The sequence below is a fragment of the Rattus rattus genome, chromosome 1, assembly GCF_011064425.1.
Source record: "Rattus rattus isolate New Zealand chromosome 1, Rrattus_CSIRO_v1, whole genome shotgun sequence".
NCBI lineage: Eukaryota > Metazoa > Chordata > Mammalia > Rodentia > Muridae > Rattus > Rattus rattus.
Genome location: NC_046154.1, coordinates 23,595,189 through 23,620,780, shown reverse-complemented (window position 1 = coordinate 23,620,780; position 25,592 = coordinate 23,595,189). Strand labels below are relative to the sequence as shown.

The window sequence follows — 25,592 nt, the reverse complement described above, 5'->3', positions numbered from 1 at the left end:
CGTGAACCAAGGGTTTATTGGGGTTAGTTACATGGGCACCAGTGATTTAAAGGCAGCTGCCTCACCCCAGCAAGGTGACAACTCATGAAAGTGGCATCCCTGGTGCTCCCTGCTGGACTTGCAAGTGGTACAGCTGGACAGTCTCCCCTCCCCAGCAACTGTCACTGCTGATACAACCTTAGGGGTAGGGCTTTGAAAATCTTTTAAGTTTCAGGAGCTTCCTATGGTTTGTGAGTTTCCTTTACTTCCTGGGTCTTAACCACACCTCCCTCCAACAGGAAATGCTTCAATCTGAGGAAAGAAATGGGCAGCAATTACATATAAGAAACAATTCCAAACAATTCCATGTTCCAAAGTCGGGGTTCAGATCCAGGTTGTCAAGCATCAGGTGAGAGTCCCTGCCCCTGGATACCATCCTCCCCATCCTCGGGCACCAGACCAGACCAGACGTCTGGAGAGAAATCCTATTGGCATGGCCACAGTGTGAATCTACATTCCAATGAGTCACAGAATTCGCTGGAGAATTTGGCAAGTGCGTGCCATCAGCGTGGTGAGAAGAGAGGGGGCTGGTTGCTGAGGCTCAGCCTTGTTTCCAAGGAAAGAAAGGTCTTCGGAGAGTGGGTGGAACACGCTGCCACGGGGAGGGAATGTCAATTTCAATATGAATCATTTCACGCATGGCAGTAACTCACTCTGGGAATAGATACCCTGAGTCACTGGGCTCCCACAGGAGGACGACTTGTTGCTTACATTTTGGATGCCAAGAGAATCAGCAATAGCAGAGAGAGAGAGAGAGAGAGAGAGAGAGAGAGAGAGAGAGAGACAGAGAGAGAGAGAGAGAGACAGAGAGACAGAGAGAGACAGAGACAGAGACAGAGACAGAGACAGAGACAGAGACAGAGAGAAAGACAGGAGACACAGAGACAGAGAATGCACCTGATAAACAGCCAGGAGCCCAGAGGCAGAGGCCCTATGCACAGGTCCTTTGTGTGGATGCTGACAAGGCTCAGAGGATATTGTGGGCTCTGGTGACAGCCTGTGCCAGTATTGGGACAGCAACCCAGGCCTCTCGCCTGAGAATTCTTTTTACAACAACCTGCTACTATATTTTCTAAAGAAATAAATTCTGCTCTGTGCTAGGGCTTTTAAAGGAAAAGAAAAGGACCACGATGCATCTTAATTAGAAACTGCTTGGAGGAGAAAGCGGTCTCAGGGGGAGTGAACGGGGCCCTGCCAGTGGCCGGCCAGCTGCCCGTAAGCCTGAAAACCCAGTGAGTCATGCGGTAGAGGAATGTTTATGCTGAAATCACCCACGGTGACCCGAGGGGCATTCTGACCATCAGAAGGTGGCTAAGGGACTGTCATTCAAGGTCCCAGGGAGACCTCAGGGGGCTGCAGCACTTGTCCAGTGACTGTGGGTCCAGCTTGTCCTTTAATTCGGGGGACGCGGGGGACGCAGGGGACTCGGGGTACGCAGGGGACCGAGAGAGGCGGCTGACTTTTCACCCAATTACCCTCCTCGAGGCCAAGGCACATCTGCCAGTGGCCTGAGTTTCTAGTTCATTTCCTCTGTGCCTTTCCACCCTCTGGTCTCCGGATGGAGCTTGCCGGGCTTCCAAAGCATGTGACTTCCTGGAAGGGTGCCTGCTGCCCCAACAGCCTGACCTACTCTGTCCAAGGAACGATAGTGTTGCCGTTCGATCGAAAAGTTGATGACAGTCATTTCTCAGAGCAAACCCCAGCCCAAGTCAGGAATGTGTGCACAGTTTGCCAGAACAGCCAGCTGCCCGGCCTAACGCTGACGTTCCAAGAACTGTAGATGTTTTTCTTTCCCCAGAAGAAAAACTCCAGAAAAAAAAAAAACAAAAAACAAAAAACAAAAATAAAAAAACAGGCCATAAAAGAGAAGCAGTATTTTCACCAGACAACTTGAAACGCTATTACTTAACCGAAGGGAAGAATTAGGCACTGGGGGGCAGGGGGGCTGGCAAGATGGCTCAGCGGGTGAAGACGCTTGCTTCCAAGCCTAATGTTCCCTGGAACCCCCATGATGGAAGGAGAGAACTGATTCCTCAAATTTGCGATCTGACCTCCCCATATGTGCCGAAACATGTGTGTACCCACATACAACCACACACATGAATACACACATGTAATCCTTTTTTAAAAACAACATCAGTAAGGGGACAGGTAGGTGCAATGGAGAAAAAAGTTCTTGTATGTATTAATATGCAGGCGTCTGTGTGCCTGCATAGGAAAGGTGTCTCTAGGCCTGTCTACCTCACTTCTAGACACTGTCAAGTAGACTAGGCTAGCTGGCCAGTGACACCTCTTCCCTGGACCCGCCTGTCTCTGTATCCCCCAGTGCTGGGGTTACAAGCATGCATCACCATGCCCGCCATTTTTAACATCAGATCTGAGAATTGAATGCTTACACATTGTTTAACTGACTGAGCATCTCCCCAGACCAGGCCAGAAGCCTCTTAATGTTTGATGCCATTCTGTGTGCTGACTGTCCAGCCTCACACAGAGGTAAAAGGAAACGTGAGAGGAGGGGTGGGTGTCTGGGGAGTGCCAGGGGTGGAATTTTCCAGAACCAAATTCAGAGGCACGGTAGAGATCTGGGAAGATGTGGGCAAGACGGCAATGCTTCCCAGACTCCTCGGCTGGCAAAGCTGGCTTCTCCAAAGGGAGCCCCATGGGCTGGGGAGGAGCGGCGTGTGTAACGGTGTGCGCATGCGCCCAGGAGAGCATGAGCAGCGTGAGGTGGCACTACTAAGCCACACGCCCCACAGCAGTTGTAAAAGTGACACCTCTGGGTCTGGATTTATTTGCTCCTCGACATCCTATTTGCTCGTTTACAAGGCAAAGATGATTTTTCTCTCTGCCAAGGCCGAACACGGCCGGCCCGTGATCTGAAAATCACACCGTACTCATTTCGCCTCTTAACTCACTCAGGGCTATAAATCATCCCCTCGATGGGGACTGGGCCGGCATTTCTATAGGGGAATCCATGGGCAGAGACAAAATCCAATGTGTGGCTCTCACAGTCGCCGTGAGGCTCGGCCTGGAGCTGGGGAATATCACTTTTAGTGACACTTCCATCCTCTCGGGCGAAGACTCGGGGACCAGATTTGCTGACCAAGCAGGACAGCCACTTCCCCTGGCCTCTTTGCTGATTCCGAGTGAGCGTGCTTCAGGCAGGAGGTCAAGGCCGCTGAAGGGGATGAGAGAGCGGAGTACGGCCGAGCCAGCCTGGGAACAAAGAGGAAATGGTCCAGGCAGAGACGGTGGCAGGCTGTTCATTCTTTGTACAATACATCAAGAGCCCGCTGCGTGCCAGACGCTGCTCTTGCCTGGATTAGAATCAGAGTCGTTATTATTAATTAGCAAGTAGAATGCTGACAGCGGCTTCCATTTAACGAGTACGCGGGCAGGTGTTGCGCCAGGTGTTTAACACATCAGCTGCCTCTGATCCCAGTACCGGATGAGGCTGATGCTGTACCCATTGCGCAGATGGAGAAACTGGTGCAGAGAGGTCAAGGAACTAACCCTAGGTTTGGAGGACGAGTAAGAGGCAGACCCAGGATTCAAACCCAGGCTGGCCTGACTCTCAAACCTCTGCTCCTTGCAGCTCAGCCCAGACAGCCAATGGCACGGCTGCAAGCAGATATTCCTGAGGTTGCTGGGCAGATTTTCTAGGTGGGAGACGAGTCTTTTGAGCTCTAAAAACTCCGCTCATGTCCAGTAAAGACGCTGAGGGACAGGTGATGAGGACCCTAGCTGTGGTGGGTGGAGGAAGGGGGACACATCCCTCTAACCCTGAGGCAGCTTTCTGTCCTGCTACACTGTGTGCACCTTACTGTAGGGCTCTGGAGCCTACACTGCCAAGTCCTGGTAGCTCTGTCCTCTTGCCTGTGAAATGAAGCACACTGGGTCAATGAGGGTAACACAGCTCTGGTGTCCGGAAGGATGTGTACTTAGAGCAAGTAGGACTTTTGGCCCCAACCTACACCTCCTGAAAGACGGTTTTATGAAGCTCTGAGCTTATATACATCTGGTTGTGACCTGGCCACAGTGACAGGCCACAGGTGACAATCCGGTTACTCTCCGGATGGGTGTTGCGAAGTGCAGTGGATTGGGATGCCAGCCGCTAGGGTTAACCCAAGCTGCCACACCAGCAAGTCCCTTCTCCCCACGCCGAGCCTCAGTTCCCCCTACTCTAAACCAACGGAACAGTCGCACCATCAAAGGGCCCCTCCGGCGGTGGTAACAAGGCTCTGTCCTGTGGCGCTCCTGTGAGGAAGGGGCCGAGTTCACACTGCACGGACAGAACGGTGAACGATCGCCAAGTGCAGTCGTGACTGGCTCACGCAGAGTCCGAAGATGGGGTGTTACTGATTGCCTGCCCTGGACACCCCGAACCTTCTGTTGGCAACAGGCTGGTTTATCCCCTGCTGCTGTTACAGGATTCTAAGACACTGCACGAACTGGCCAGGAGGAGCAGTGCCCACTGCGTTCCTACCAGGGGCAACAGGGACGGGATGGGGACAGCCCTTTGGCCCTTACATGGGTTTCTGGGTCCGGGGAACCTGGGCGAGCCCCCACAACACAGGACCAGCACAGTTTGACATCGGGGCCCTTCCTACACTAGGACTGCAGCCTGTGTGCTAGGCACGTGCTGTGTGTGCTGGCCACTTCCTTTAAAATCAACCCTGGGAAGGAAACACTGTTAGGGCCTCGCTGGGCAGCTGGGCTAAAAGGCCCAGAGAAGTTAGGAAACTAACCCAAGATCACACAGCTAGGAACAGCAGAGTGTTATTAACTCCCCGCCCTCTGGCTGTGGAGGCGGGGCCTCTCAGTGAGCTTACTTCTCAGTCTCCTACTTTCTAGGTGTAGTGGCTGGCCTTCCTACAGGCAGAAACTGGGCCTCTGTACACCAAGCCACTTGCTCTAAACATGGTGGCTGCCAATCTGGGGCTGGCTCTTCTACCATTGCCACCACACAGACAGACAGACAGACAGACAGACAGACAGACAGACACACACACACACACACACACACACACACGCACACACTCTGTCCCAGGCTGAAGACTGGCCTCTGTGACAGGAGCAGTCAGAGCAAGTGTCCACGTGCCTCCTTGGTGTGTAGGGCTGGGTCCTGTGCACATCTCCCTACTAATCATCTCGGGAGAGACCGGCAAGATGGCTCATCAGATAAAGGCAGCTATCAAGAAATCTGACAACCAGTGTTCAACCCCCAGAACCCGTGTTGTAGAAGATGACTAATTCTGCGGATCTCCACCTGCACAAATTGTAATCTGTGCCCCCACATACAAAATAAGCAAACAAAATGTGTAAAGTGTATAAAATAATTATGATTATCACAGGCCCGGGAAACTGAGGCCCTGCCCTCTCTGCCAAGAGCCATGCAAACTTATCTGGACCTGAAGTCCATGCCTCTCTGCCATCCAGCTGGGCGGTACGTGTCCCGTCTGGCAAGCTTACAGAGGAAGGGAAAGCCACGTTCTATGGCCTGAGTGACAGGCCAAGAGTTGACTGTCTTCTCTGGTGACCGGTGGGGCATTGGGAGTGTCTTCCGGTGGGGCCTGCTGAGCCGGATGTGGACGAGAACAAGCTACTGAGGACAGTGGGATGCCTCACGAGAAGGGGCTGGGAAGACGCCTCAGCAAGACGCTTCCGCCCTCAGAGAAAGAACGGCTTTGATCTGAGGAAGGATGGGGCAGCATAGGGTGGTTGGCATGGGGAAGGGCCACACAGAGAGACCACACTCAGGCAGCGGCCATTCTCACCACAGCTCCTGTAGATCTTGGCAAAGGGGGGCACCAGTGTGAACTCAGGACCCTCCTCACATGCAGGCAGCCAGAGGATCCCCAGGACCAGATTGTGGGAGCCTGTCCCATCTGAGCACTGCATACAGGGGGCAGGGCAGGATGGATCTGCCTATTCCAGCCTACCCTGGGGCATCCTGTGTCTATGGGGCTCAGGCTCTGGAGGTCACTGATGGCGTTAGAGACCACCCCACAGCCCCTACAGAGTCTGGGAAGGAATCAGGAATGTGGTACAGGGCTGGATTCAGTGATTTGTTCTTTCCATTGTTCCGGGCGCCTAGCGATTTCCCTTACAGAGTGAAGTTCTGAAGAGCTGTGCCTTAAACCCTACACCCTGGGGACTGCACCAAATGGAGCCCAACTGATCCCAGTCCCTCGTAGAAGTGCTTCCTGTAAGACTAGACAACGGCTGGGTCTATGCTGACACAGTTTCAGACATAGACGCCCAACCGACAGCATCAGTTCCCCTTTACAGAGAAGAAAGGGGGACACTTTCTTATTACAGTCCCACTTAGTCCGCTAGTCCACGTTTCAACAGCTTTGGGAAGAGCTACGCCAGCCCCCTGTCCTCGAGGCTGAGCGGATGGTGGCAGGTGGCAGACACCCAGTGGCAGGTCTCTGTGCTGGAAAGAGGAGGCAGCCGGACTCCTGACAGAAGTCCTCATACTTCATGCTGAGGCCCAAGACCATCCCTTCCCCCAAACATCCCAGGAGTCATCTCTAGGAAGTCATGCCTGAATGGTTATGTCTGGAGTGAAGCTCTTACACTATTCTTAACGGGAATAAAACAGAAACAACCTTTGTCCACAGTGAGGGAGTCTCATGAATCGCGGCGACACGTCCATACAGTCAGCCAAACCAGTAAAGTCCTTTCATACGAGCTGAGGAGACCATCGTCCCAGCCACTCAGGAAGCAGAGGCAGGAGGACTATCTGAGCCCGGGAGTTCAACTTCAACCTGGGCAACACAGGGAGAAGCATCTCCGGTACTCATTATGGTTACTATAGCTTCATCTCTTTAGATAGAGTTTAGGGAGCCCTGGCTGGCCTAGATATCACTCCGTAGACAAGGCTGGGCTCCAACTCAGAGATCTGCCTGCCTCTGCCTCTCCAGTGCTGGGTTGAAAGCATACGCCACCACGTCTGGCTCAAAGATATTTTAAAAATGTAATATATCTACTCCGTGACAGTTAATCTTCACTGATTTCAAGATCTCAGTGAGGCACACTTCTCTCCCGGTGTTGCTCAGGAAACACACTGTATGAAAAGGCTGAGTGCCTCTCACTGCTCCCTCACTATGGAAACAATAACAACACCCCTTCACATTCCAGCCCCAGCCCTTTCCCACCAAGCCAGACCGTGTGCCCTTAACCTGTGAGCCAAAAGAAACCTTCCCTTCCTTCAGCTGACGTTTGTCAAATATCTGGCCACAGAAATGAGAAAACCGACCAACGCACATTCTTTTTTGTTTTGTTTTGTTTTTGTTGTTTCAAGACACGGTTTATTCATATAGCACTGATTATCCTGGTACTCAATCTGTAGACCAGGCTGACCTCAAACTCAGAGATCCCCCTCCCTTTGCCTCCTGAGTGCTGGGATTAAAGGCCTGAGCCACAACCACTATTGCCAACACAAAAGTCCCTCCCATGGAGCCCAAACTGTATACACAAAAAAATGCACAGAGGAACAACTGGAAGGCCGTGAACAGAGACGTTAGCAGCGACATCAGCAGAGACGTCAGCAGTGGCTGCATTTATGCGACAGAGCAACTGCAATCTGTTTATTTTGCCCACTTTCTACTCTTTGGACCCCCTTTCCTCCTCCATTCATAAATGCACGAAGTTGCTCAAATCCATATCCCTCGCTCCTGCCACAGGGGTGACTCATCCAGACAGACTGGGATCCCTGGTACTGACTACTGGAGGAGAATATAGGTCTGGCTTCCATTTCTTGTAATGCCAACCCCGATCCTGGGGGGGTCCACACGCAGGCCCCAGCCTCAGGCATCCAGCTACCCTTCAGGTTTCCCTGGGGCTTCCGTATCAGGCTTGCTTCTGTGGATCCAAATCCAGCAGCCTGCATTGCTTGGGAGTGAGGAGTGGGGTGTATGATGCTGCCGTTACCCGTTACCCGGTGTAGCGAGTCATCCTTCCTTTAAGGAAGGAGATGCTCAGGCTGTCCCCAGTGTCTTCTCTCTAGAGGGCCCATGGAGCGGGAGCTAGCACCATGACAGGTAGAGGTGTGACATCCGAAACACGGCTGAGCTTGCAGCCTTTAGGAGATGCAGAGGGGGCTCTGGGCTCAAAGAAGGCTGCGGTAGGGAGGGGGCACAGCCAGAAGGGCTACAGGAGAAACAGAAGGGCATGTGGCTGCTGTCACCAGGCAACATGAAAGATGTCTAAGGCAGCCTGAACGGGGCCTCTCTAGACACCTGTTGGCTCTCTCTGGAGACAAAGCCTCCTTGCCACCACCATCCATAAGGTGTATCTACCCAGTCTTCCATGCTCCCCACCCCTCACCATCCTCACATTCCCAAGCTCCACTGCTCGGAGGTGAGGATGTAGGAGCGGACGGACGCACTTGGGTCCTCTGAGTCCAGAGAAAGCTTGGGAGAGCCCAGGAAAGGACGGACGAAAGTGGCGCTGCTGTGCTCGACGCCCGGGGGTCTGTGTCAACTCACCAAACATGCTGCCCTCGAAGCCGTCCTTTGTGAGTGGCCGAAGCTCGTTCTTCCCCATCGCATAACGGCGGTAACTCTGCCACGAAAACCGCATCATCTGCGGGAAAGAGCAGGGGACCAGGCCCCGGTGAGACGATGCTGGTGGCCAGTGGCACCCACCGTACCCCTCTTCCAAGGTCTCAGCCTGATTTTAGTCCCAGTCAGAGCTGCGCAGACAGCCGCCGGCCCCCCTCCAGGTCACGCCACACAGACCGAAGACCACGCACGGGTCTCCCAGGAGGAACCTGAAGCGATGACCGGATTCCGGCTTCCTTCGAGGAGAAGAGGAAAACCAGAAAGAAGAGGGAAACTCTCGGGCGGGGAGTGTGGCTCAGTGGTAGGAGACTGCCCAGGAGAGCTGTGTGGAAGCCAACATGTACGTGAGGAGCTGGGTCAAGAATGAGGTAACGGCCCAGACTTCCCAGGTGGTGAGTGAGAGGGATGGGAATGGGATGTAACGCTCTCTGGTTTAGAAGTGACAGGTCTGTCCCCTAAAGACACTGAGACTCTATGGAGCCTGACCTAGGCTCCTTGGGCGCTAGCTGGTCACTGTCATTTGTTATCTGTATGGCTGTGGGGCAGGAGCTCCTTGAGGCCAGACACTATACCTGCCTTGCCTCAGTTTTCCTGACAGAACCCAACCCGGGCGTTGTACACACTATCCGAGTGCCTGAGGATCGTCACTCAGTTGGCTCCTCAGGAGGACCGGTGCTTGCTCCTTGGTTACACTCAGCCTGGAGGCTGAGGGACACGGGGACAATCTGCCCACCCTGCTCCTGCGTCCCACAGTCCCCCTCATTGCTTTTACACTCCGTTCCTTTCACTTCTGCAAGGAAGGGTCCGCGGGGTCGGAGCTCTGGGGTGACAGTGGGGCAGGGCAGGGCTTTCTTGGGTTTTGAGACAGGGTCTCATGTAGCCCGGGGTAGCTCACTCTATTGCCGAAGTTTAACCTTAAACCTCTGGTTCTCCTGTCCGCCCCTCTCCTGTGGTTCGGGGCTGGGAGCAGGGAGGTCTGTATGTTAGGTGAGCAGGCTGCTAACGGAGCCACTACACGCCTTCAACCGGTCCCCATTTCTCAGTGTTTTCAAACACTGCCGTGTCTTGGTTTACTCCGTTCTGTGTTTCCTGCGGCAGCGCCTGCCTCTAAGGCAACCCTACCCCCTCTCCGTGCTCCCAGTGGTCCTCCTTTTCCCTGGTACCCAGGCTTAAAGGCCACCTCTTCTGGTAATCATTGCTGCTGTGTGACCAACATCCACAGGGGTGTGACCTCACAGGGGTGTGGCCTGGACTCTGACCCGCAGGATGCTCTAGCACCATGTCCCCGCGTCCCAAATGATGACACTGAGGCTCCAAGAAGGACAGCACAGCTAGCCGGACTGGAATGCGTCTTGTCGCCCAGAGCAGTGGGCCCCCGTCACACATAGCCATTGTGCGGCTCCCTGCTCCCATGGTTCACGCCAGCTTCATGGCAAGAGCTCAGCACGGGTCTGGAGGCCCGCCCCCACTCCTCTGTTATTTTCTACTTATCTCGAATTGGCAATAACAGAGAATAATTGTTGGGTATGCTCGTGGAGGAAGAATGGAGTCCCTCCCTCCCTCCTCTGCACCCCCTGCCCCCGCCCCCGCCGCCATTGCCGTTGGCAGTGGGGTAGGCAGCAGCAAGCAGATCTCAGAACATAAACCGCAGCAGAGCTGTGTGGGCTGCCGTACCCCACCCTGAACCAACCCCTACGTGGAAAGAAACGAGTGTTCAGGAGGAGTCATGAGCCTCCCAGGTGTGCGTTCGGAGCTGCCCTCCCAAGGCTGTCCCTGCCAGCTGCATCAGTGGAGAAGCACAAGAGGTGGCCAAAGGCACAAATGATCCCTGTGTCACCTGGGGCTGGACTGGGAAGGCACACAATTGTCTCGGTGTGCAAACCCTCAAACACGCACGCGCCACCCCTCAGGCTGAGACGCTTGGGCACCGGATGAGCGTGCACACACCTAGCAAGCGCCTGCCAGGGCGTGGGCTACGGTTTTAGCTGTATGTGGAGGCAGTGTTCTTTCAACAGCTCCACCCTCTCCCCTCTCCCTGCTGCTCATCTTCCTTCGGGCTGAGGGAGTCGTCAGTCCCAGCACCGCCTGAGGCAGCCCACGTTCCGGTCCGATATCATGAGACCCGGCCTCAAAAGCAAGCACAAAGATACTCTGGCGCCCGGGATCAAGGGTTGTTCCCACTGCCATCAAGTCAGCCCCGTACCCCCCTATTCCTGTGGCCTGCCTACCACGCTCTGGCACTGGCACATGGAGGAGGCTTGTTAAGTATTTGCTGAAGCACTGAATGAAAGAACAAACAGAAAAACTGGCCCTGCAACTTAACCGGTGGGCAGGAGGCCCTGTGTGAATTCCATGATATGGGTGGGAACCGGCCACTGCCAAAGGGCTGCTCAGAGAGACAGTCTTCAGAGGAGTCTGCTGGGTCCCAAATGCTGGGTCAGACAGGTAGGGATACAAGGTGAACACCAGGGGACCTCGTTCAAAGGCGTGATGTGATCCTAAGATCCTCAAGACCCCATAGGTCACTCAGGCTACTACATCCTGTCTCCCCCACGTTCCTAAGTAGAGAATTAATTAAGCTTGCTCTCCTTGAATACCCACCGTGATGTGGGGCTCACCCCCTTACTGGACAGCCCCATCAATGGCACAAAGTCACAAATCCTTCCTCTCAGGGACCCAAGTCTCCTGTCCCCCTAGCTGAACAGTCCTGCTATGTCAACAGGTTCCCCCCAGCCTAACCTCCGAGTCCCCCATGTCTAGCCACAGCACCCTCTGTGACCACAAACCTTCCCACATCACATTCCCCTCCGGTACCCTGTGACGTTATCACCCATTTTGATAAAAAATCAGAAACACAGTATCAACCGACCTTGGCCACCCTGCAGCTGCCAGTCTGCCCTTTGTCCCTGGTGACACCCATTTCACCAGGCTCTGTCTGCCACATCTGGTGACACCCATTTCTGCCTCCCATCCTACGCTATCCTGATCTTTGTGGAACCAGATCTGACTGTGCAGTTCTATGTCTGCCTGCTCCGGGCAAACTCAGCCTAGACGGGCAGGCATCTGTGTGCAACCCAGACTTGGGGCGTAAGCGAAAATGGCTGGGCTGAGGGCGAGGAATCACCAGAGGGCTTCCTCTTGGATCTAGCACCACTTGCCGACCTTCAGGCAAGGTGGGCAAAACCCATCTCTCAGTGAAGGAAAACGGGTTCAGGCTGGCAGGATTGCTCTTGGAGAACTCACTTTGGCTGCCTCTGATCCTTTTTGTTCTAAGCTCTTGCAAATCACTAACTTGAAGCCCTGCATAAGGACGGCTCGATGCAGAAAGACGACAGTAAAAGCGGTGGCAGGGATGCGGGGAGACGGGAGACCTCATCAATGACGGGTAGTGATGGAGATGGGCAGGAAAAGGTTCCCACGTGGAGCGGTCTGGTTTCTCCTTCTGTTGTGATAAATGCCGTAACCAGAGCAAGCTGGAGAAATTACAGCTCCACGTCATAGTGTATCACCGAGGAAGCAGAGACGGGAACCTGGAGCAGAGCCCAGGAGATGCACTGTTGTTACTGATTCACTTGCTCACTTTGGAAGCCTGGGAATGGTGCTGCCCACGGTGGGCTGGGCCCCTCCCACATCAACCAACAGTCCAAACAGTTCTCCGCAGACCACAGGCCAAACTGATGTAAGCAAGCCCACCACGGAGCCATTCTGATCCTAGGTGATCCTGGGTTGTGCTGACAATAAGAACCAAGACAGGGAGAGTTAGCATTTAACCCAGTCTTTCTAGGTAAGATGATCACGAGTAAAATAACTGTGGGGGGAAAAATGTGTCAGCCTAGGAGGCCCAGGAGGTCCATCCTTAGAAAAGCCTGCTGGTCACGCTGGGCTTGAGCCAGCCTCCGGGTAGATGAATTTCTTGAGTGTTCCACACCTGGCTGACTGGTCAGGAGACCCACTGAACCAAGAAGACACAAGTACACTTACACGGAGTATCTCCTTTTCTGCCATGGCCTGGGATTTCAGGACATGTTAGGCACAGGGTGCTGACATGATCAGTCTCTAAGGAACGCACATGGTAAGGGTCCCTTGCACAGGCACAATCTCATGCTGCAGGTGCATCCTGTGTGGTTTCCCTGGGGGTGGGGGGGGAAGACACTTGAAAGCTGCACCTGGTACCCTCCACACTGCTGTCCCGCAGTGGCTCCTTGGTTAACTTTGTCTCGTGCCCATTGCTTTAATAAACCACACCCGTGATTGAGACCACGCACTGCGCCTGACAGCAAGACCTCCTACTGAACCCCTGACTCCACGGGTCCTCTGTCATCTTGAGGACCCCTAGCACACAACTGGAATTCAAACATAATGTCCTAGTTAGCGTCGGATGTCAATTTGGCGCACCGAAAGTCTACGGAGGGAGTTTCAGCTGATGGGCTGCCCAGATCAGATGGATCACGGCCACGTCTGTGAGGATGATCTTCACCGGTGTGGGCGAGCCCAGCCCCCCGTGGGCGGCACCATCCCTAGGCAGGTGGGTTGCATGATAGAACTGGCTAAGCATCACACCAAGGAATGAGCCAGCAAGCAGCACTCCTCCATGCCTTTTGCTTCAGGACCCGCCCTGAACTCCATCACTGCCTGGCTGTAACCTGGAAGGTGAGCCAAAGACACTCTTTCTCCCCAAGTTGCTGAGACCGCCATAGCAACCGAGTGAAACTGGAACACAGACAACCACATAGAAACGTGGGCACAGGCGCTCGTGGCAACACTATTTTAAACAGCCAGAAGGGGGAAATAAACCAAAGGCCTGTTGACTGGTGAACGAACCACAGGCTGCGGTGTACCTATCCGAAAGAATATTTGGTGACCATAAAAAGGACGGCAGAACGCAGCAACTCGGATGAACGCCCGCAACCCTGCATTAAGGAAAAGGAGCCAGGCCCAGAAATGTATCTTAGTGTATGATTCTAATTAAGAGTGACACTCAGAAGGGAGTACTGGTGACAGAGTGGAGCGCTGGCTGCTGGAGGTTGGGGAGCATGAGGGGACGAGACTGCCATTGGGGACGAAGGGTGTGCGAAGGGTGTGCTTGTGCGTGCGGAGGTCAGAGGTCAACATTGGGTGTCCTCCCATAGTATTTTCTGAGACTGGGGAGGGGGGTGGGGAGGCTCTTACCTGGCTCACAAGTTTGACTAGGCTGGCTGGTCAACAAACCCCAAGTGTCCTGCCTCCCTCTTCCCAAGTACTGATCACAGATGTATGTCGCCACTATCGACTGCTGACTGCAGACACATGACGCTGCTAGCGACCCGCACCTGTGTCCTCATGCTTACACAATAAAAGCGTTTGACCCACGGCCTCCTCCCCAGCCCAATAGCACTTTTTAAAAGGTGGTCTTTAGGAATTACGTCTCAATGAAGCCACTACTGATTTACATATTAAAAAAAAAACCCCTATGTGGCCAGAAGTAGCTGCCACATGGCACGTAGAATCCAGCAACCCCTCAGAGATATTTCTGCCCCTAAAATGCCTCACCTGGACAAACCCTAAAGACACATCAGAAAGGAAGATCAAGAAACACTCACAAGGAAGGGAACAAATTAGCCAGACCCCGCTACTCCGGAAGCAAACACCATCTGGCAGTGACTATGGATGCCTAGGGGGAAGGGTGTTATAGAGACCGGACAGATTTGAATGCGGCCTCGGGAACAGAGAGCGCCACAGTGCTAACATTCTGGTTCTAACGGGGTTTTCCGTGGTGCTGTGGGAAGGGTTGATCTTGCTGAAGAGGCACAGCTATGTATTTAGGGGCCGTGCGTCTGCGGCATACTCTCAGACGGTTCAGAGCATAGATAGACGTTTATACATAGATAAGAATGGACGAGAGAAAGCACGCATGCATGAGGGAATCGTGCTGAAGGCTGACACCACGTTCGTTCACTGTGTCCATCCCGTGGAATTCTACTTTCCAACTCTTTTTTTTTTCAGAGCTGGGGACCCCAACTCTTACCCTCAGGTCTTCCCACCCCAGAGCCTCCCCAGCACGGCAGGCTCCCAGCCAAACACAGCCTGTCCTGTAGAAGCCAGAAGCCAGCAGACAAAGTGGGGACTGTCCACCTGGCTGTTCTCTAGGGATGAGGCTGCCATGTTCAAATGGACTGTCCATTCTTAGTGGTTCTTACTTTTTAATGAGAGGGTCCTTTTACAGTTTTGCTCACTTTCCAGAAGATTTGCTCCGTGTCGACCTTTCTGCTCCTTCCTTAGGTTCCTCTGGGCTCGGTTCTGTATCCTCAATGCCCCCTTCAGCATGTGTGGTTTAGATGAGGTCCGTCCCCCACAGGGCCATGTGTTTGGTCCTCAGTGTAACAGAGCTGTGAGGTATGGCACCTCTGAGCTGTCGGGGGCAGGTGGAGGTGACCATGGCACAGGGGCATGACCCTGGGAAAGGATCAGTGAAGGTCTTGTTGGAGGAGGTTGCCTCACTGGGCAGAACTGGCTGCTGAGAAGGGGGATTATTTTGGAGTTTCTTCAGATTCTTGCCTCCCCCTTTTTCTCCTCTTCTTCTCTTCTGCCCACCTTACACACTCCCTTCCCTTTTCTGTTTCTTCACGCGGTGTGGTTCAGCAATGTGGGGTGGAGCATAACACTTTTGGTCTCCATGAGTGCGAGACAAATTGATCTTTTTTTTTTTCTTTTTAATGTACCCACCTCAGGCATTTTGTTATAGCAACACAGAGAAGACTGTGACATTTTTTTTTCTTTTTCTTTTTTCTTTTTTTCGGAGCTGGGGACCGAACCCAGGGCCTTGTGCGTGCTAGGCAAGCGCTCTACCGCTGAGCTAAATCCCCAACCCCGACATTTTTTTTTAAATAGATAATTTTAAGAAAAGTAAGGTTGGTTCCTATCCACGCACCTGTCTATAATTTAATATAGAAGTACACGGACTCAAAGTAGAAAAGCAGACAGAAGGGAAATGATTACCCATCATTCAATCTGATCACGTTCCGACTTTGGCGTCTCGTTGCTCCCCGTGAATACGACACAAACACACTCAGCGTCGTGACAGACACTTCTTAAACAGCACTGTTAATGGCTACCTAACAGCCTGGAGCACCTCCATCAGCTCCTACTTCATCTGCCTGCCCAACTGTAGACATTTCTGCGAGTTCTCGTTTGTAAGGCAATGCTACAGTGCGTATCTTTGTACACGAAACATTTCAAACGCTTTCCTTCATCCAGAGTCTCGTCAGATCGTCAGAGGAAACAGATGAGGAGTTATTAGCGTGTGTGAAGTGCTCAAAGATGACAGCTGGGGAGGCTGGGGCCGCGGCTCTCTTTGTCGGGTAAAGCGCTTACTGAACGAGCACTGGGACCTGAGGCCATCGCTCTGGCGCTGATGGGGAAAGTGGTGCCCAGTGGCTCGTGCCTCTAGCAGCAGTGCTCGGTAGAGCCCGCCAGGGCTCATTGACCAACCAGGCTGTCCAGAATAGCGGACTCCAAGTTCCGTGAGAGACGCATTTCCAAAAATTAGGTGGGAGGAACAGAGAGACGGCTGGGTATTTGCCGCTGCTGCAGAGAACCCTGTTCAGTTCTAGCACCCAAGTCTGGCAGTTCACATCTACCTATAACTGTGGCTCCGGGGGATCTGACATGTCTGACCTCAGTGGGTGGGAGCACACGCACTGTCACGCATAGGCACACGGCAAACATTCAAAAGTTAAGTAGATTTTTTATAATGTAAACAGAGAGCCTAAGTAGGATGCTTGACAGTAATTTCAGACCTCCATACATGCATGCACGGACAGGCACGTGCACACGCACACACACACACATATATACATACATACATACAAAACACATACACACATACAAAACACATACACACATACAAAACACATACATGCATACAAAACACATATACACACATACATACAAAACACATACACACATACATACAAAACACACACACACATACAAACAAAACACATACACACACATATAAAACACATACACACATGCATACAAAACACATATACACACATACATACAAAACACATACACACATGCATACAAAACATATACACACATACACACATACATACAAAACACATACACACATGCATACAAAACACACACACACACACACACACACACACACACACACAAACACATGCACACCAGATGAAAGCAAATAGCTTGTTTGCTCCACACGTGTAAGCTTGCCTGAGCCAGGCATGGTGGCTCACACCTGTGACCCCAGCACTCAGGAGGTGGAGGCAGGGGTGTCTGCGATTCAAAGCTAATGACACATCAGAACAACCCAAATGTAGGGACGCCAACAGGGCCATAGAAGGCCCTGGGGTACAGGATGAGGCCACATCCTACTTCCATGTCTCGTCTTCCCTTTCTTGCCCCCAAACAAAGCCTGACCTCCAGAGCCGTCACTGTCTGTCACTGTCTCCATTTAGTGCCTACCCAGCTCCCTGGCTCAGATAAGCCACAGACAGACAAGACTCCAATGCCTTCAAAAATAATTATGCAAGGGCCTTAAAAAAAAGACTGAGAAGTGAAACTGTACACAGTTATTTTAAAGTATGTCTTCCAATCTTTAGCGCCAGGCAAGGAATCCTCATTATGTGCCATCATGAAGAAAAGTAAGATATCGAATTTTATGGCGTGAAATCCACCGTGCCTGCCCCAGGCTGTTTTCTTATAGCACCCAGGACAGCCCAGGGTGGGCCCATCCACCAAGGGCTGGGCTCTCCCACATCAATCACTAAGAAATGACCACAGGCTTGCCCACAGGCAATAGGGTGGAGGCATTTTCAATTGATGTTCTCTCTTCTCAAATGACCCTCTGTCAAGCTGGTACAAAAACTCACCAGAACAGGCTCTGGGGTTCTGGCTGGCTGGGACCTAAGTCTGGGCTTCTCTTCCTGTTACTCCTCTTGCTGGATAACGCCCAGCTCCAGACACCGTCCTCTGTCTTAGCAAACCCCGCTTGGCTGCATCCACCCCATAGTTTCTGTGCTTGCCTTTCATCCAGGGCAAGACGCTATTCCCTCTGTCTTTCATGTTAACAGCCTTTATTTTCTGTATTGCAAACATTTCCAGATACCACTGTGGGGAAGTTGGAAAATACAGGTTCACACAAATAAAAATCGTCGAACACCTCACCCAGAGATGTAATCACCATAAATATTTTTCTGTTTTTCAAGTCCTTTAACACATATATAAATTTGCTGACTTCGTGCCATACATTTTGATAGCTCGCTTTTCCACTTAATGGCACATAATGAGCCTTCCTTGCCTGGCGCTGAGGAGTTGAAAACATACTTTTAAATATCTGTGTGGTGTTTTGCATCTCAGACTTTGTTCTCCTTAGTCCTAACTGTGCTGAAGTCACCAGTCAGGACAGACGGCTTGACCAGTAAGCTCCAAGGCTCCATCTCCGTCTGCCTCTCCAGCTCTGCACAGTCGCCATGCCCGGCTTCCTTTATGAGTTCTGGGACTGACCTCGGTCCTTATTGCTTCTGGGATGCCCTTCAAAGACAGAGCTGTTGCCTTAGTCCGAGTGACTCTACAGAGGCCCATTGCCTGGCTTCATGCTCACTCTTCTTCCCTACTGGTCCCACGTAACTTCCTGTCCCAAACAGCGTGTTCCTTTCTTCCTCAGAGGCCACCTCTGGAACTGTGTCCCCCCTGGCTCACAGAGCCCTTTTCTCTGCTGTGGGTTGTTCTGAGCTGCTCAGCGGTATGAACGCCCGTGCCTGGAGAGACAGCGGACCCTCTTTTCTGCAGTAGAAAGCCTTAAGAACTTCTAGCACAGTGATACCTTGTGCCTGCCTCCATCTGTGTCACCCATGTGGTGGCCTTGAGTCGTGGCTGCGGGCCTAGGGCGATGTACTTGTGTCGTTGGACAAAGAACTAGAGATGTCTTTCAGTCTGACTCTGTGGTAGCACATGGCTCTCCACCCTTGGGTGCTCTAGTGAAAGGAAGGCTGTGGGGTCCGCTGACAGGTGCTCTCTGAGTAGACGAGAAAGGCTTTCAGAGACCCTGGGAGGCCACTTCTGTCTGGCATGTATACGCATGCGTGTGGGAGTGCACACACACGCACAGATGGTGACTGCCCCTCCTTAAGTCTGATGTAGCTGCCTCCGCTCCAGCCACTCGTCTCACCTTAACCTTCCTGTCTGGTTGGGGCAGGTCACTTCTCCAATCCTCACACAGTTCTCATGATGTGTGACTATGAGAATAGATTGTGTCTGGGGCCATGTGTCAGTTAGGGTTTCTATTGCTCTGACAGAACACTGTGATCAACAGCAGCCCGGGGAGGAACTGGCTTGTTTCAGCCTCTCTGAGCAGGAGAGCATCTTACTGACTTCCCATGCCTTGCCAGGCTGCTTTTGCTGTTGATGTTTTGTTTGGTTTTTTGAGATAGGGTTTCTCTGTGTAGCCATGGCTGTCCTAGAACTCACTCTGGGCTGGCCTTGAACTTACAGAGATCCACCTGCCTCTGCCTCCAGAGTGCTGGGATTAAAGCCACCACCCAGCTGCAGGTCTGTGTCTTTAGGGACCATATTCTGCACTAAAGCAAGAAGGTCCATGGGACAGAAGAACAAGAGTCGGACCCCAAGATATCTCTAGTTCTTTGTCTAAGGACACAGGTACATCCCCCTGAGCCCAGAGCCACGACTCAAGGCCACCACATGGGTGACACAGGTGGAGGCAGGCACAAGGTATCACTGTGCTAGAAGTTCTTAAGGCTTTCTCCTGCAGAAAAGAGGGTCCGCTGTCTCTCCAGGCATGGGCGTTCATACCGCTGAGCAGCTCAGAACAACCCACAGCAGAGAAAGGGGTCTGTGAGCCAGGGGGGACACAGTTCCAGAGGTGGCCTCTGAGGAAGAAAGGAACACGCTGTTTGGGACAGGAAGTTACGTGGGACCAGTAGGGAAGAAGAGTGAGCATGAAGCCAGGCAATGGGCCTCTGTAGAGTCACTCGGACTAGGGCGACGGGTCTGTCCATGAAGGGCATTCCAGAAGCCTAAGGACCGAGGTCAGTCCCAGAACTCATAAAGGAAGCGGGGCATGGCGACTGTGCAGAGCTGGAGAGGTAGACGGAGATGGAGCCTTGGAGCTTACTGGCCAAGCCGTCTGTCCTGACTGGTGACTTCAGCACAGTTAGGACTAAGGAGAACAAAGATGGCTGGTGCCCAAGAATGACAGACAAGGTTGTCCCCTGGCTTCTACACACACACACACACACACACACACACACACACACACACACACACACACACACACACGACTCACATTAGACTCACCAGCACAGCAGGCTAGGCCCAACAATGGCTCAAACATACCTGCTCTTTCCCAACTGAGGAAGGGAAAAGGGTTTTCTGGTCATTCAAGGCCACAACTGGTGTCCTCTGTCCTCACTGTATGCCTGACTAGCACCACCCAGCACTGACACCAGCCCTGTCTACAGAGCCAGGGGGAAAGGGTTTGGTTTCCAGTGACACTGGGATCCACTGACTGTGTGCACAGATTGGAGCCGTGGGTGGTGGTGGCTTCTCTCCACTTTTGTGCAGCCTAAGGAACCAGCTGCCGGCTAGACACCCAGGAGCCACCCCTGCTGGCTGTCTTCCTTTTTATAAAAAAAAAATTATTTATTTTTATATTAATTGTATGTGTGTATGTGTGTGTGTGTGTGTGTGTGTGTGTGTGTGTGTGTGTGTGTGTGTGTGTGTATAATAGGGGTATATATGTGCCATGGCATACATTTGGGGGAGGATCAAAGAATATCTTATAGAAGTCATTTCTCTATGTGGGTCTCAGCTTTGAACTTACATTGTCTTGCCCTGGCAGCAAGCCCCTCTACTCTCTGAGCCATATCGCCAGCCCTTGTTCTCTTTTCTTTTCTTTTCCTCCTAGACAGAGTTTTATTTTGTAGCTAACCTAACCTAAAACTAACCTAAAACAATGTCACTCAAACTGGCCTCAAACTTGCAGCTATCCTCCTGCCTCAGCCTCCCAAATCCCGCAACCATTGTCTTGACCTAGCCAGGCTCTGGGTGGAGCACAGGAGCTGACTGGTAACCTGAACAAGGCTGTTTTGTAGCGCTGCCCCTGTGAGGGGACAGGGAGGGGCTACCCACTTTTTTTGCCCAGGTTTGCAGGCACAGGGACAGGAAGTGACAAACAGTGACTGTGGTATGGCCTACCTGTGGCCAATCAAGCCCTGCTTACTGCCTGTGGGGACCTAGACCCGAGCCACTGGAGCTCACCCAACTCATGGCTGTTCAGGCACCATGGCTGACTGTGGGTCCCAGAAGATGGAACTCTTTGCTACCCCAGGTGTGGTCTGGGACCAGCAACTGGGCACACCATGAATGGAGGCCACCCTGGACACCACGCAGACCTATGTAAGTCTGCCTCCGTTGGCTGTGTGCCCTTGCTGGAGTGTCTCAACCTCTCTGAGCCCCAACTTTCACATCTAAAATGAGGGAGAATGGTTGACTCTTAGGTAAAGTGTTTAGCACGATGGCTGGTGTACAGTGCATGCCCAATGAGAAGCGGCGGGAGGACATCACATCCTGTTAATTATCCATTAAGCGCTTCCCCACCCACTTGCAACATCAGAATTCCCAATGAGTTCTTCCACAGGCCTCCAAAGCCATTCTCCACACTGGAGCGAAAGCGGCTATTTGAAATGCAAATTTATTCCTACCCCAACATACTTTAAACACTTTCATCAGAAGGAAAGAGCTAACTCCTTAATGAAGCTGTCAAGCCAGAGTCCCGCCCACTCAAGTCTCCAGTCAGCTCCTCCTTCCTGATCCCGTCAGCTCGGAGCTCGTTCCTCATACCCCCTCCTCTGCCACAGGACCTTTGCATGTGATCATCCCCCAGAAAACGTCCCTGCCTTTTTTCTGCCTGGTAAATGTTGGCTCTCAACTTGACACTTTTGGGGCGGATGAGGAGCATGGTTTCATGTAGCCCAGGATGGCCTAGAACTCATGATGTCACAACGTAGTTGAGGATAACCTTGACTTCCTTCTCCTGCCCAAATACCATACGTGTGCCCAACCACATTTGATTTAGTTGTTACTGAATACTTGCTAGCTTCCTGGATCACCCGTGTGTAGATTGGTTAGAGTTGAAATGTAACATTGATTGTGAATCACTAGTTCATATCTAGTTCCCCACAGAGCAGAGCTGTGGGCTCCACCGTTCACAATCAGCCCTTGCACTCAGAGGTTCTGCAAAAACACATGTACATTCAGTGTCCCCAGTGAGTCACGACACAACCAGAGACCCTGGGTCTCAGGTCAGAGAACCACAGAGAGAAAGAACTGCTTGGAACAAAAGCCCCCAGAGCCAGGATTTAATATGCCAGTAAGGTCTCATCCGAGGACCAGCACAGCAATGGCTCTTGGGAAACCCTCCCTGGTGAGCCATGTGGCTGCTACACATCTGAAGGCAGCCGCTTAGCAGCTACACAGAGAGCCTCCCCCAAGAGCAAACCTTGCTGGGCTGCCTGCGGAATGGAGGCCTTCATGCCATGTGTGATAAGGGGACCAGGAATCTGGAAAAGGCAGGGACAGTAGCATGGGCGAACTTGGCTGAAGGGAAATCACAGCCCTGTGGAGACACTTGGTGTAAAACCTCCAGGAGTGGGCGGACTGGCCAGCTTCTAGAATGCTCCGTCTCCCTCTTTTTCAAACCTCCTGGTTATGTATGGGGTGGGGCGTACCCCATTTTCCAGAAAACAAAGCTGCACGTTCACAGGCCATCCTTTAGGGCCCACACGGTGTGCACTACACACACAGCAAGCACACCTGGTGCTCCCCATGCCTCTGGAAGGTGCTCTCAGGAGGGAGGGAGGCAAGGCAGGGGAGAGCCCAGCACTGGATCCCAGCTCCACACAGCAGTGTGTCCTAGACTGGGTGTCTCCATCCCGTGTTTCACAGCCCATGGCTGTCCACGTTCTTCATCCCTCCACAATCCCCCCATCTCACACAGACACTCACGGACACGCACAAACACAGAGAAACACACACAGATGCACACTCGCGCGCACGCGCACACACACACACACACACACACACTCCTTCCCTGTCTCCCAGATCTTGTGAGATTAGCACATCACCGTGCTCACTGACAGAGAAGGAAACTGAGGCTGAGGGTCACAGCAAGCTTCAGAGACACGGTACTCCCCTGTCTGTCTTCAGAGCTGCCGCTGTCCACTGTCAAACCACCACGCGCTTAGTAACCCCCAGAAGGTGTCCCCAAAAGCTGTCACATCCTGGACCGCAGAGTGAGTTTCCCTCCCTCCCCAGGAACTGGCATTTAGTTTTGACCAGAACTTCGGAGTCTCCTCTTGCCCATACCTCACAGTCATCCTGTCTGAGCGCGACCCCCGCCCCCTGCTTGCTCACCTATTGTCTACCTGCCCTCTACGCCAGTGTCTCTCCCCTGGCTCGCCGGCCCCCTGTGGCAAACGCCTCTCTCTGACTTTTCCCTGACTCCATCTCTGCTCACCACCTTCAGTCACAGGAACCTTTGAGCTGGCCTCAGACACACCTGGCCCCCAACCCGAGTTAGCACAGAGTCCAAGAGGTCACAGGGCAGATGATATTAAAGTTTAGGTGGACCTAGACTATTAATCAGCTGACCTTGACCCTGGTAGGGTGAGCCTGATTATCCAGACAAGCCACCATGACTGCTAGGCTCTGGGCAGGGTGTCAGAGCCTCGGTGGTGGACAAGAAGGTCCTTAGCTGAGGATGAAGAAGGAGCCAGAAGCAACGGAATGCGGCCCGGCCTCCTGAGGGCTTTTTTCCAGGGCAGCTGACTTCACGTGCTAACCTGACAGGGCTGAGGGAAGCTCCCGAGGTTGGTGAAGTGTGGCTTCTGAGTGAGTCTCTGAGAATGTTGTGGGAGAGACTGATTAGAGTCAGTGGGCTGAGTCAGAAGTCAGGCGGGTCCTGCTCAGTGTTCACGGGAGCTAGGCAAGCACAGAAGAGACCAACCAAGCAAGGAGAGCATGTTCCCATTCTCCGGGGCTACCGAGGAAACCCTGGTCTCGTCTTTGGACAGCAGATCTCTGGGCGCCCTGGCACTTGCGACCACGAGACTCACACGTCCCCCTCACAGAGCTAACCAGTCCCTCTCCCCAGTTCTCAAGCCTCACGCTGAGTGGCATCACCAGCTCGCTTGACTCTCGGGAACCTGTCATGAGAGTTCTCATTCTTCCCGACCAATCAGCTCTCCTTGGAAACCACGAATCCTTCCATCCATCCTGTTGAGGGCTGGTCTGTTGCTAGGTGTTGAAATGCTAGGCCTACGAGTGAATTCTCACAGTTACAAGCTTTTGTTGTGCCAACCTTGTTCCTTAATTTAATACTATTGGCTAAATAAAATTGGCCACAGCCAGTTCCGGGAGGGCTGAGAGGGAATAGAGGTAGGTGGGTTTTGAGTTAACTGTTGGCGAGAGGAGAGTTATAGAGAAGAAGGAGGAAGGAGAGGATAGGAGGAAGCCTCCATGAGGGGAGAGGAACCATGAGCACGTGGCCAGGAGAAACAGAGAGTATCTGGGGTACACCGCCTAGGAGGTAGCTCAGCCAGCAGTTAGACGCGTAGATTAGGGGTGACTCCTAGTAACTGTCAAAATCAAATCAAATAACCATAGTCTGGGACTCATTTATTTGTAAGCTAGTCAGGGAAAAATTGAAGTTGGTTGTACCACGACATCCATCCTTTTATCTAGTCTTATTTTTTTTTCTTCTTTCATTTTTACTTTTGATCTCCTTTTGTTTTTGGAAAAGGGTAATGCTGTTTTCCGGGCTACCTCAAACTCCCTGACCCAAGCAAATCCCCCTGGCCACCCAGGCGGTAAATGACAGGTGTGCAACCTGCCACGCTCCCCAGGCCTGCACGACAGAACCCAGCTCAATTCTGGCTCTCACTCTATTGCTTCTAACTCCCTGGGGAACCCTGCCTGATCCACTCTCCCAGAACAGAGTGGATGCAGTCCAGCCAACACGTTGATTCTTAGCCCGGTGAGACCCATCTCAGGCTTCAGACCTCCAGAGCTGGAGAGGACAGATGTGTGCATTAAGTCACTGAGTTTGTGAGACTGGTCACCCAGCCATCGGGACACTGACACACTACCTTTAATGAACAAGCCAAGCCTGAGACTGTCTGCCCTGTGGCACCTTTGGGACATGGCTCAGGGGCTCTGGTCACTGCAGGCCATCCTGGCAGCAACTGATCTCTCTACTAGATAGTAATAGACAGTAATTTCACCTGCGTCTGTCTGTGTGTCCCTTGAATGGGTGACCCAGTCACCCCGGTATTTCTAACATGTGGCATGACCTCTCAAAGAGTCGACACAGCACACCTGTCCCGATGACGGTTCATTCAGCCCATGCCAATCCTGCCAGCTGCCATATCATTTCCACCCACCTCCCCCCGCCCATGTGTGTGTATGCCTGTGTGTGCGTGTGTATGTGTGCACACGTATGTGAGGGGTGAGAATTATGTGTGCCCACCTGCATGCAGAAGTCAGAAGACACAACCTTAGATATTGTCCACCTTGATTCTGAGATAGGATCTCGATGGCCTGGGACTCACCCAGTAAGTGGGGTTGGCTGACCAGTGAGCCCCAGGGGTCTTGCCTGTCTGTCTCCCAAGTCCTGGGATTACATCTGGCTGACCTGGAACCCATTATGGACACCAGGCTGGCCTTGAACTCACAGAGGTCTGCCTCTGTGCTGGGAATAAAGGTGTGTGTCACCACTCCCATCTACGTCTGGCTTTTTGACATAGGTTCTGGTTATCTAGTTGTCCGTCTCAGATCTTTGCTACTGCACAGCAAACATTCTACCCACGGAGCCCTCCTCGTAGCCCCTCCATTCTGGTCTTAGAGGGTGAGATCACCTGCTCATGGCCACACACCAGGCTGACCCAGGTAATGGTGTAAGAG

General features: G+C 52.6%; 1 protein-coding gene across 1 annotated transcript in view; it reads right to left on the bottom strand.

Annotated features, from left to right (window-relative positions):
- Man1c1 (mannosidase alpha class 1C member 1) overlaps positions 1–25,592 on the bottom strand; it is a 138,973-nt gene that overhangs the window by 68,929 nt on the left and 44,452 nt on the right. The window contains exon 2 of the mRNA XM_032896378.1: positions 8,535–8,631. Within this exon, the coding sequence (XP_032752269.1) occupies positions 8,535–8,631 (97 nt within the window). The remainder of the gene's footprint in view (positions 1–8,534; positions 8,632–25,592) is intronic.